Genomic DNA, 13,542 nt, shown 5'->3' with positions numbered 1-13,542 from the left:
ATCACCAGCCACTCGTCAACCACAGCAGCAGATACTGCTACCATCAAGGCTGGGATTTATAAGCCCTCGCTATTTAAAACCAGACATTACGCATGAGAAAAAAAAATGTCTGGGAAAAAATATGGGAAGTATGTTTGTTTAGTTAGATAATCCTAAAAAGATTGAGCAGTTTGATTTTAGCGCCACCCGCCTAGTTTATGAATCAAAAGCAGCTAATGAAAGATATTTCTCTGTGTGGTTACAATAAAATCCCCGACTATACCTCGAGAATAAATCATCCATTTTTAGTTGTTGTTGCTTTTTGTTACAAGCTTGGTTTAAACTGTTTAAATGTAACCGTCTAAAAACCCATGTCCCACACTGTTCCCACAAGTAATTCAAATCCAACAACACAGTAATGTTTCTCTCTAATATGATCACTCTGTCTGATTGCACAATAACAGAGTTGCCTTTTTTGGCGACCGGGAGACACGACAGACTCCATGCTTGGAGTTGTTCGAATGGACGGAGACCCTAGCTGGCAATTCCTGGAAAAACATGATGAACAGATAATGGTAAATAAACATCCGATCTACTTCACAGCTCCACCAGCCTTTCTGTTGCTTTTATAGTGCCGGTTTTCCTCCGTTATGACAAACTGTGATGAAACAAGAGGCACTCCAAGAGCGCGAACCTCCACCAAGACTCTCGGGGCAGTATTTACTTTTAAGGGAACAGCATTGGATCTCGTATATAGAAATAAATTCTGCATGCATTTTTAATTTTGATAGAACAGCAGCAGTTTAATGTCCTCGTAAGTGGATATCAGGCCCATGTAGAGCAAAATTCAGTATTTTGGTCAAAATAACCCAAAATGTGATGTCCACATATGTGGGCGCCAGGTCCTAGGAGGTTAAAGAAGGAATTTCCATATATGAGTATCATTTCTGAAATGTTGCCAATACAAACAAAAGCAGCAGAATTTGGAGCACATTTATTTATTTATTTTAAAAAAGATGTTTTATGAACGTTTGACCTTGTTTGACATTGAACAAGATGTACTGTGATACTCAGAGTCCCCATATATCATTTTCTACATGTTGTCAATACAAACAATGGCTGTAAGAAACATGGTTATATATATATATAGCATTATTATCACTTGTTATATGCTGGCGCACCACACTTGTAAGAATCAGTTATATTTGTTACCAGTTTTCCACCATAAATCATTATGTTGACTGTTGAGTGAAACTTTAGTGGATTGCTAACATGACCCCACTCTACACTCCTACAAAGTTTTACCACAATTTACTCAAAAATCTTCGAACTACTGTGTTTGCAGACAGAAGGAATGACGCACGCATAACCTCTTTGGTCACAGCTATGGTTATGTTGGATAATGATCAAATCTAAGGAGCTTTGAAAGAAGGCAACTGGACTTTTTTTGAAGACGTCTATGCTCTCATCCAGTAGCGGTTTTAGATACGGGCGACACGGGCGGTTGCCCGGGACAGCATCGTGATGGGGGGGCAGCATCACAGGCATCGGCAAAAAAAAAAAAAAATAAATTCCTCGTACTCATGCTGCTCCGACATCAGCCAGCGCATATTGGGAATGCCGTAGGCACCGATCGGTTTTCTATCGCCCATTTGCTGGGAGTAAGGGCGCCCTCCGTTTGTGAGGTGCGCCTGCTGCTTGCGGCACAGAGAGGAGAGGGAGGGGCGGAGTCTCTGGCTGGCTGGAGCAGCATCTGGCAGAATAAAACTAAATAAAAACAAACCAACAAGCACGAAAACACGAGACATCATGATACAGACTTATAATTTGCACCGATGTTTTTCCGAAATTCTGTACGCGAAAAGTGAGCGCGAGAGCCCTCGGTGCGCCTGCTCGCTGCTGAAGTCAAAGTAAACTTTATTGTCATCTCCGCTACATACAGTCCAGGATATAGAGAGACGAGACGACGAGGCTGCAGTTACAGCAGTGCAAGTAAACAAACAATAAATATAAGAACAGTAAGAAAATAAACATACACTTTAGGACTCGGGATAAAGGGATCAATAACAATTTAAAATTTATAATTTGCAGTTTGATGATTTAAAGTCTCACACACAACCAGGCTGCTTCCAAATAGAGCACATTTCATTCATAATGTTGTAAATCCAAGCCCATAATGTATTCATGATTTGAATCCTGGGTTGTGCGAAATCCCAGAAATAAACCTTAGACAAAGTGAATCTGTGAACTAAGGTGTAGGTGTGTTAGGTTATGTTGTGGTGATCCTCGGGTTGGAGGACTTGTGTTCATACTGGAGTGCAAAATGAAAACCAAGATGGACAAGAAAAGTTCAAAGCCATCAGGTGCTCAGTTTAGAAAAAAGAGAAAAGAAGAGGAGGAGGAGAAACGAGCAAAGGATGCAGGTAAGCAGATGTGTGATTGGATAATGGCAGGTCATCCTGAACCAATCAGAATCAGAATACTTTATTAATCCCAAAGGAAATTATGCAGGTTACAGTTGCTCCAAGAAGAAATGGTAAAAATAGTAACAGTAACAGACTAAACTCCAAACAACACATTATGTTACAGATTTTAATATTAATGAGTCTTTGTCAGTTGTTGATTTGTCCTGTTCTCATTGTATGAGGAATTATGATGGCTGTTTGGTAGCCGTTTGCATACTATGCATACTCTCTCTCTCTTCGTGTGTGTGTGTGTGTGTGTGTGTGTGTGTGTGTGTGTGTGTGTGTCGGAGGGGGGGGGGCGCCAGAGGGAGTGTTCGCCCAGGGCACCAAACAGGCTAGGACCGCCACTGCTCTCATCCAAGAGGCTTACTGATCTATTGCTTGTGACAGAAATGCTGTTATTTCAAGGTGATATGGCAAACATGTTCTATTTCATGGGGGGAACATGTGGCTCTTTTGGCCCCTACTGCTCCACCTGTGTCCAGTTTGGGCAGGTGATGTTGTTGCAGTGGCATTATAGAGCGTTTCCACAGTTCAGAGAGCAGAGACACTGAAAAAGAAACGATAAACGGCTGAATAATGAGCTGAAACTGGCTATACAGCCGTGCAAAACTCGGGGGAGCTGCAGATTCAGGTGACAATTCTCTGGAGGATCCTCACAACAAGAAACCCCTTTCACATAGTCAACTGAGAGCACCTTAAATTTGCAACTTAGCTACTTTTCCAGTACTAAGAAAACCATTTGAACTCAAAGGTTATTTATATTCTGAGCATATGTCTGAGTAAATATTCACCTGTGATAATTATTGCAGTGGTACATTTAGAGCTCACATACATATAGGCATCATTACATAATGACAGTTCTTTGCTACTCGTACGACGGCAGGCGCGCCTGAGCAATACGGATCACCGATTCATCTTATTTTTCTCCAGTATTTCCCCGAGGTCTGGGACAGGTGGGGAGACAATTAGGCCAGTATGAGCAGACAGTAATGCCCTGAAGGATTTCCAGGTGAGGAGGTTTTTGTTCTCCAAGGAAAAACGTCATTGATATTCTGGTGCAGCACGCAGCACATTTTACGTCACGAGATAAAGCCGAACGTGTGATGATTAATCGTCTCGCTGTGTATTTTAACGGCATCCTAACATTTAATGTGTGTGGGATTAAAAGAAAATGAGCATGAAATGAAGTCTGAAACACCTGGTCCTATTCTGGTCCTGGCTGTCAGCTGGCATTTCCATCCTAATTGCCACACCTCCCTCTTTTGGAGATGACTGGTGGGTTTTTTCTCCCCCAAAACGCTCTCTCTTACTGTGTCTGCTCTGCTTTTTGATCTCTTCCTTCCCATTTGATTAAAAGAAAATTTTATTTGTAACTTTCAGAGGATTATAATTAGACAGCAGACAGATCTCTGTGTCTTGCCCGAGGACGCCCTATCATGAATCTGCTGTAAATGCATTAGACTGACGCCTAATGGCTGCAATTAGTGTTATAGGTGTTGTCGAGTCCCTGGCTCCGGCCCATATGCTGTGGATTTATGAGAACGAACAAGTCAAAGGACACTACTGACGTCTTTAATGATGTCTAAATGAAGCCATTCTCCTTGTTTCTCCCTTCTTGTGCTTTGCCCCTGTACCCACCCAACCCCCACTAATCTCCCTGTGCTCTATACTATACAAGCAGAGAGATAAACAGGCACGAGTCCCCTTTCTGCTGCTGCTGTGTAGGGAGGAGATGGTGAGATATACAACGAGAGGGGGCAAAACAAACAACCGCTGTAATATCTGCATTCAAAACCATCCGTGCACGTATGCACTCTTACACGGACCACAGGTAAAGCTGCACATACACACACATTATTTCTTCTTTTTCTGTCATGCAAACATCTCAGATTGTAGTCACAACACAGAGGGGCAGATTGATATCGAGACTCATTTTTCTTTTTCTTCCTGCATGTCCCACCACAGGGAATGTTTTTAAGACCCGCCCAAGCAGTGACAAGCCTGCTTTATCATGTTACGTCGAATGTGCAACCCATTTCGGTGTCATGCGGTACGTGCTTAAGGGTACGTGACAATCACCCTCCTCTGAAGATGGTTGTGATGGTTTTCACCTTCAAAAATGTCACGAAAAAAAAAATAAAGAATTACATCCCCGTCTTCCACCGCCTAATTTAAACAGAAAGAGTCACCTTCAGCTCTTGCAGTCAAATCACATCAGCTCTTTGCCTCTAATCCATACATTGCATAACAAAGCAAGTCATCCTTTCTCCTGTACTCTCTAACCGCTGCAAAATGAAAAGGTAGATTTAGGGTGTGGGTGGGGGCACAAAATAGAAAAAAAGGATAGAATTAAGGTGTTTATGGGAAGTAGACCCTGTGCTCTTACTGAACTCGGAAAGTCAGGCTTCCTGCATCTGGGCTTCTTTATAATAAGACTGACACAAAGAGAAATGCCGTCTGTGTAAACTACACAACGAAATGTAAACAGAGCCGTACTCCGTGCTGTGGATGCTCCAACATATTTGGCATTTTGTGTTGCGCTCGTGTTGTGTGAACATCCATTTCCTCATTGGGGTTGTCAGCCAAAAGAAAAAAAGGTTAAGAACCACCAGGTTGCATAACACACCCAACACTCCCTGCATATCACAGCAGCCATCCAAAACAAGGGCTGATCTGCACGCACACAAATCTCACCCAGGTATGGGGCAGAGACACCACATCAAAATGGAGGACAGGGGAGTCTGCCGAATGTGATTTTAGTCCATTATGTAATCCTCTAACCCAGTAACGAGTCATCCCACAGCAGCCCAGCCCTGATATATTTCTGACCCCATGCTTACCACAAAACTGGTTTCCCTTTTAGAAACCACAGGCTGTTTTTTGTCAGCTCAGTCTCTCTACTTGGATTCTCTCACCTTCCATTTTTTCCCTCTTTTCCCCACGTCACGTCATCTCTATTGGCAAATGAATTCCTCCCCGACGGTTACACCCCAGCTCTAACGCTGTCCCTCAGCCACTCTCCCTCATGGGTTTCCCACCAAAGTAAACCCATTAGATCTTCTTTAATGTACTATTCACATCCACATTCAGTCTTTCCCCTAGCTTTAACTCTCTGTCACATCAATCAATCTTAGTCTGCACATTTTCCCTCCACCCCTACTTTTTTATTGCCCACCAACCCACAGGCCTTACCAGGTATGAGCTACAGTGAAGCGTCGCCTCTGTCGGATGCTCTTGTTGACCATCAGCTTGCGGAAGAGCCGCGGGGAGCTTCTAGGGGACAGCTTCGGGGACGTGGCTCCCCTCTTCCCTCCCATGACACCTGGCATCTTGGGTGGCTCCAGCTCCAGGTGCATGTGCTCCTTGAACGTCCGAATGCACGAGTCCATCTCGACGCTCAGCTCGTTGGATGACATCCCTGTGGGCAGACTTGTGCTCTTCTGTCAAATTCTACCAAATTCCGCCCAATTTTAGCCCCACGGGCTCGTCATGTATGCTTTAGTTAGCCCTTCTCTTGTAGACACACTGAACTTTTCCACTGGGTTAAAATGCTGCAGAGAGCCTGAGCATGCACAAACGGTCACTCAGGAAAAGGCCAGCTCACACATACCTTTTTGTTGCTCTGCCTCTGTGCTTTCAATTCTTCCCCTTTTCCCTCGTTCTTCGCGAGTTTTTAGGGATTAGCCAGCCAGCGGTCGTGCCCTCCCGCTCCCTCTCTTCTGTGGCTCGTGCCCTCTGTTTTTCTGCTGGTCTTCGGTTCATCAGAGGCTCTCAGAGGAGCTTCTACAGCTGGGCCACATACAGAAGAATCCCCCTTCTTATTACGGCTTGTCCATCCCTCTCCTGGTCTCTCCTGCTCTCACGCCCCAGTGCCCCCTCCTTCTCCCCGTGTTCCTCTGTCACTGTTGGTGCCTGTTAAGCGAACACCAACTCTTTCTCTCAGTCCATCAGGCGGCTTGATGTTGGAGGATCTCCCTTCATGAAAGATTCAGAGGGACTGAAAAGTGCTCTCTGCCTCCTCCTGTCTTGCTCTCTCTCCATTAACCACTGCTTGACGAACCCCTTTCTTGCAAAACAACCCCCGCCTCACCCAAAGGCACTCCCGGTGTGGCACAGAGTGACTCCCACTATGCTGAGGCTCAAGTAAGATTTCCCTTCACTCGCACACTCAGAGCAGCGAGCGGAGCAGCGCTCAGCACGCAGGGAAATGCTTCACTTGCCGTTTCATTCAGAATATACACAAGGAGCTCCGAGCAGGCACGCAGCGAGTACAAGCCACACCTCCAACGCTGAGGATTGGCTGGCGGCTGTTGTGACGGCAGGCAGGCAGGCACGGTAACAGGTTGCCAGATTTATTATTTATTTTTTGTTTAGCTGGTATTTGTGGTAATGTTGCTGATGGTGTTGTGACCTTTAGCGAGGCAGGCAACTAGTGAGGACATGCCAAGTTAAAAATAAATAAGGAAATCTGGAAGGGAGATAAAAGCAAACAGCTTAATGGGGCATCAGTGAAATGAATCATACACACTGCTCAAAGGGCAGCCGATTCAAGTAAACACTCTAAACTACTGCAATTACAAGAATACATATTAGCATAAAGCATTCAGTACAATCCATCTAATGTAATCCATCTGTAATTCTGCCTGAACTGAACCAATCCAAGCACGAGCATGTAAAGAGAAAGAACGGATACAGAATAGACACAGTCATAGCTGAAATACATCCACAAACACAAAGGACTACTCCTTGTGGTGAAGAGAGAGAAAAAGAGGGGCAATGCCCTGCGAGCAGAGAGGCGGGGAAGCTGAGGGAGAAAAATCTAAAGTGAACATCAGAGGAGAGCAGAATGGCAGGGAGTGCTGGAAATGTGAGCGCTTGCTCATCTGCTCGCTGGACTGATTTGTTGAGGTTGTGAGTCACTGATGATCCTAAAGCGCAGACGCATGAGGAGCTTTCACACCACATTTTGCCAAGAAAGCCTTTGAAAATAGTCTTCTCGTGCTTGAATATAAGGAAAAGAACACTTGTAGTAATGCGAGACGTTATAGGAGCGCAGCAGGCAGACACGAGGCATTCCCCGACTCATTTCCTCCGTCAGTCTCCTGTTTTACATGCTGGTAGAAATTATCTGACCAGTCTAACACACACATATCACTGGGCTGGGTCTGTGTCCCAGCATTTTGAGCTTACAGTGGTCCCTCCCTATAACACGGTTCACCTTTCGTGGCGTCGCTGTTTCGACGATTTTTTGTGTGCAACTTTGCATGTTTTTTTTGGTTTGTTTTTTACAGTGTATGGTGTTCTGCGTCCTGATAGGCTGTAGACCACTGTCAATCAATCTCGTACTGTGTCTCCTGTACAGTACAGAATGCGTTCAGCTTGTCAAATTTACGTAAATCTTCGCTAACAGTGTGGCCTCGTGTTCCATGTTCGGTGTGTTTAGTTTCACTAAACTGCAATAATAATCCCATGTTTCCAGTGCATACAGTCCCAGGCATGTCTGACTGCGAGAGCTATGTGTCAGCCTCCGACGATGAATTAGTACCTAAAAAGGGATCTACTTCAACAGCTTCCAACAAATCACGGTACTTTGAAAAATATGAAAGAAAACTCTTCTCGCTAAAGGTGAAAACAACAAACCCGTATCATCAAATGAGGTAAAAACCCAGCATCAAATGCTAAGAACGAGGTGATACGAGCAGCTGGTGATGTGCGACTCAAATGTAAACAAGTGACTCCACCAAGAGTCCCCGGAGCACTCGCTCCATATAACTGGAAAAGCAAAGGGTGGATGGAAATCACCGATGCAGTTATATGGTGGAAAAGCGAGACTTTAAGCAGCTGGTTATAAAGTCGGACTCCAGATCCAGCGACCAGAGCTTTTAGTTTTATCATGTGATGAAGGAGGCTGCTCAAGAGTTACAAGGCTAAGTCACTTTGGTTATTGAAAGCTGCTATAAAACACCAGCGAGGCTACTTTTGTGCTTACATTTCATTTTTCCTGCCTCGCTGAATATAATGCTCTGTCACTACAACTGCACTGTAATGAACGCGCCGCTGCTGCCACCTTATTTTAATAGATTTAGACTTAAATTTAGAAAATGTGTCATCGCTGGCAGTAGCTCATTGGAAAGGGATAGAAAATGTCCTTCATTCACTTGTGCTTTACTCACTAGCACTTGCATATTACACTTAAATGCTGCTCAGTGCAAGTATCAAACGTTCAGTTTTTTTTTTTAATCACCAGTTTTTGCATACATTTGCATCCAAAACTGATTTTTAGCCTCGTCTTTGCAGATTGGTGAATCTCTGCTCACCTGTTGCCAGTTAAACCAGTTGAAAACTTTCTCCAGCAGTTTCCTGTTTTCATATATAATATATTAATATCATATATGAATACATTAATGCTAATAAAACAATGAAATTGTTGTATAATTGTGTTTAGCCAACATGGAAAAAAACCCCTAAAGGAATAAAGTTTAAGAATATTTTGTACTGGTGCTCATCAGGGAAACACAAACTGCTGAAAAACATACTACTGTCTGCACACAGATACTATTTTTCAGAAGTGATTGGTTGGTAGGCAGGGATTTCTGCCCTGGTGATCTCTAATCTCAAACATAACCTTCCACAACATTCCCCAGCAGGTAAGGTCTACCGCATATGTTGCCAAAAACCACCTTCACAGCACAAGAAACCCAGGGTCAGTCCTGCTTCATAGTACAGGCCTCTGGGCACTGAATAAAAGTGGTATATCTCACAATGTATCTTAATAACCAATAACATCCAAAGTAGTTAGTCAGTCAACCAACTGATGTTGTAAAGTTGTTTTGCCATAATTCTTAAAAACTGTTTTTAATTTTCTTCTCATCTTTGAAATTTTGCTGAACCTCAATCGCAGTGGCCAGCATGGATAAATGTATATAATTAGCTAGTCCTGAGTCCCAATGAGATATGGATTCCAGATCCAAAGCTAATAAAGTCACAGATAAATTAGAGACTTCTGTGATTTCATGGTATGCTCGATCTGCAGCTGGACTTTTAGTAAATATTAAATTTCATCTATTTTTTAAAATACTTTTTGAAGTATTAGATTTAGCTTTAAAATGCTATATTTTGTTTATTATCAAAGTAAACTATATTTACTTTCATCAATTTGCACAAACACGGGTAGGACTCAAAAAGGCATGCTATGTTTACAATATACTGCTAACATTCTAACTTAACATTGTTACGTTTAGTTGGCATTAAGTAATTAATACAAAAATTATTTAGGGTAACTTAAATCAGCTCTATAAATATAAATACATTAAAATTGTGGTATTATTATTAGAATGAAAATGCAAAGTTTAAGTATCTAATAATCAGAAATTAGCATAACAGAGTAATCCCATATGGTAAAAGATTTCCATTACTTATAGTTTAATTATAGAGATCAGATATGTTTTGCAGCTTCATACTGATTTTTTTCATCCATAATTAATGGTTCTTTTGATAGCAAAGGATGCTAATCCATAAATTAGCGGACAAGACAGAAGGTTAGACTCATGAACTGATGCCCCATCAATTACTGTTTAAACTTCTATGCTTAGCTATCTTGCACATATAGAGTAACTGTTGACTGACAGTTACTCTTCACACCTGCCGGTTCCTCCTGAGAGATCCATGCCAATGGTGGAAAGAAAATAAAGACAAATCAAAGAGACCTGCACACAAATCTTAAAAATGACTGCTGGCTCTTGCACATTAGCGCATTTCAAAACAGAAGAACTGGGAGCCAATACCAGGAGAAAGATTGAAAGAGATTTAATTGAAGAGTAACTGGGCCATTGGATTCCATGTTAAACTGGATTTCACATCCTTGAGGGCTTAAATGAAAGCACTATGATCACAGCACAGGAGGACCTGAGACACAACAGCCCCTGCAGCAAGTTGTGAAGCTCTGACAGGCCATTTGTTGACCTTTACATTAGGATTATGTTTTAGGCACCTGTGCCACCCCTAAAAATAAAGCTCTTGGTTAATTACTAAATTATTTGTTTAAAAATAATTTCACAATAACTGACAATAATTTGAGTTATTTGTCAGTCCTTTTAGTTATATGCATTTATATATGCTAACATGCTAATGTTTAGCTGGAACCATGTCATTTGATAATTAATTACCACAAAACTATATGTGAATATCTTACATTTAATAACCTTTACACATTTAGACCTACGGGCAATTTAGAGTTACCAATTAACATAACCGCACTAACTGCATGTCAGGACTGTGGGAGGAAGCTGGAGCACCCAGAGAGAGCCCACGCAAGCACGGGGAGAGCGTGCAAACTCTACACAGAAAGATCCCGCCCCGCGACAGACTGCCAACCTGTCCAGGGTGTACCCTGCCTAAGACAGCTGGGACAGGCTCCAGGATGGATGGATGGCATTACACTGTAAATTGAACTATTTGTCAAAAAGTAACTTGGCTGCCTTGAAAAACAGAACAACATGTTTGGTTGTAGAGCTTAAGATTTCCATCCAAGCTGTTCACAGTAGTATTTCAGTGCCGTTGCAGCGAGGTTTGTACAGGATAAAGTTGATTAGGCTAATTTCTCAGTGTTGTTATTAGTTAACTCGGCTTATCATTTTAGATTAAAATAACTCCCATACATACATGTATATGTGTCAACTGAACATTTTCAGTTCAATGAAGGTGCTATTTCTAGGCTTTCTAGAGTCCAGGTTATTTTAAATTGAACCAGCTTGTTATTTTTTATAGCGTCAAGTTGAAGTCAATAAATGCAGTAGTCGGGTTTTTTGGTTGCACAGAACCAGACAGTAGAAAAACGAATCTGGGGATTACTAGACATTAAGTTTTATTCTCCAAGACCATCAGTGTCTAATAAATACATAAATAATGTGATCATCTGCTGGTATACAGACAGAGCTATTAATAAAGAATTTACAATTTAAATTCTTTGTTTCATCTTTACATTTATGAGCAGTTCTTGTTTTTCATCATGAAAAAACTTAATCTCTCTCTTTTTTTAAATACTGATCAAGTAATTTATAGATGTGTCTTTGGCCTAAAGGATCCTGGGAAGAGTGTTTTTCACACATCTTACTAAGAGTGTGATAAAATGCATTAAAACAAAAGCAGCCCTAAGGCTCCGCTTTGCTTTACTTCTCTTTTCAAACTGTGGCGACTTCGGTGCTAGGATAGCTGGCATATTTGCTGCTGCAACAGTTCTTACAGATGGAAACGAGCTCTGATTGGGATCAGTGCTTTTCTAGGATGAAAATAAATGAATACATTCATGAATATGCTGTTATGTATCCGCCTGACATCCAGCACAGGCTCCAGCCCCAGCGTGACCTTGGTTTGATGCACAGTCAGGAAAATGGATGGATAGATACTGACATGTTTCTGTTCACATATTTTTAACTTGCTAAATTAGTATTGGCTTAATTTTTTCCAAGTATACTTTCCCCTCAAACCCCTATCTGTCACTCTCCATAATTCACAGCGTATAAGAAAGACGCCTCTTCTCGTCCCATGCACCTTTACTCACTTGGTTTCCCACAGTGAGACCCTGAGCTAGACAATATTAGAAGTGTGCTGCCAGGGAAGGAGGTCTTACACGAGCGTAGGGGTCAGATAATTGTAGTACAGGTTGCAAGGGATGTATTTAGGTCTTGAGAAAGCTCTTGATGTCGTTCCTCAGGCTACATAAAACCCTCTTTTCTTTATTCCCCCTGTCACACGCCATCTCTCTCACATTAGTGAAAACAATCCTGCATTGTGGCCTAGATTTACAGAGCTGTAGCGCTACACAAAGGTTTACGGTACGAGAGATTCAAACACAAAAAAGCAGATAAATGTCATGTGTGAAAAAGCATGAAAGGTAATTTGAAGTTACAGCAGTGGACGATTGAAATGAAAAAAGGAAGTCAGAAATAAACATAAAAAGAAGGACGAAAACAACAATATGAGCCTAAAATAATCTAGAAAGAAGGCTGAACAAAGAGTATTATTATTTGTAGGTGACATTGTTGCACATTCCTAGATAAGAGTGAAAAATAATATCCATGACAGATTTCTCTCTGGGATGTTTGAGTATAAGCAGACAGATTAAAAAAAGAAAAACCTCCATGTCTCTGTCACTTCACAGCTTAACAGACTAGAATATTCTCAGGTTTAATTCTCAGCCAGACTCGGACATGAGAGGATTGCCATGTAACAAAAATCTGTCAGAGTATCTGAGGTAACTACACAAGCGTTTTTATTCCCTCTGGCAGTGAACAAAAAACCTGATGAAACTGTGCGTGCACGACTTGTACACGTTTACAAATAAGTATGTATAACATTTAACCAGCTACAAAAAAAGGATGATTAATCATCAGAAGCATGTTGAATGTTCCACGCGCTCTTCCTGGAGGTAACTGAATTGCTGGAACTACAGCCACAGTGCATAATCTGCCTGCCTTCATCTGTTGCTTGCTAAAATGAAAAGTGCAAGATCCAATTTCTGCCTCCCGGCCGTGATGATCACCAGCACCCACACAAAAGCCGTCTGGGACACCAGCGTAGAGGGCAGCGCTCAAAACACATCACACAAAGAAAGTACACCGAGTGCAGACAAGTCATAATCTGGCCAGTGACGCTCTGACACGATGGGGAAAAAATAGAAATAAAAAATAAATATAGCTCCAAATCAAGTTTAAACAGACTTTCAGCATGGAAAATTTCACTCATTCTGGGAAAACCTCTGTCATCATACATCACAAATACCACTGACTTAACTTTAAACAGCTAAATGCACTATGCAGAATCAAAGTATTCTATTAAGAGAAGATGTATAAGCATCCATCACTGATAGAAGTTATAGCCATGCAAGTACAGTAAAAATTCAAAGCATAAAAAAATGTGTAGCATGGTAAAACGTCTTATTGCACTCTAACTGGTAAAGAAAGAAATGCATTGCACGGTCTTTTCAAACATGCTACCTGAGACAGAACTCCGCAGACCTGCAGGCTCTGTCGATCCATTGTGAACTTTCTTTTGGCCCATCATTACCTCAGTCATCAGACCACGAGCAACACAAGGC

The 13,542-nt window shown here is 41.9% G+C and overlaps 1 protein-coding gene across 4 annotated transcripts in view; it reads right to left on the bottom strand.

Moving 5' to 3' along the window:
* Positions 1 to 13,542, bottom strand: part of pde4ba (phosphodiesterase 4B, cAMP-specific a) — a 192,986-nt gene that overhangs the window by 122,879 nt on the left and 56,565 nt on the right. The window contains exons 1-2 of one of the 4 annotated variants that reach the window (XM_040034993.1): positions 6,058 to 6,689; positions 5,640 to 5,865 (exon numbers count right to left, since the gene is read on the bottom strand). The exons of 2 other annotated variants lie outside the window; for them this stretch is intronic. In XM_040034993.1, the coding sequence (XP_039890927.1) occupies positions 5,640 to 5,863 (224 nt within the window). In that variant the 5' untranslated portion in view covers positions 5,864 to 5,865; positions 6,058 to 6,689. Of the gene's footprint in view, positions 1 to 5,639; positions 6,690 to 13,542 lie in introns of those variants that run through there. One more of the 4 variants, XM_040034992.1, reaches the window with a different exon arrangement.

This window comes from Simochromis diagramma, unplaced genomic scaffold, assembly GCF_900408965.1.
Source record: "Simochromis diagramma unplaced genomic scaffold, fSimDia1.1 OVJJ01000816.1, whole genome shotgun sequence".
NCBI lineage: Eukaryota > Metazoa > Chordata > Actinopteri > Cichliformes > Cichlidae > Simochromis > Simochromis diagramma.
Note: the sequence above shows the minus strand (reverse complement) of the source record. Positions and strands in the feature narration are given on the sequence as shown.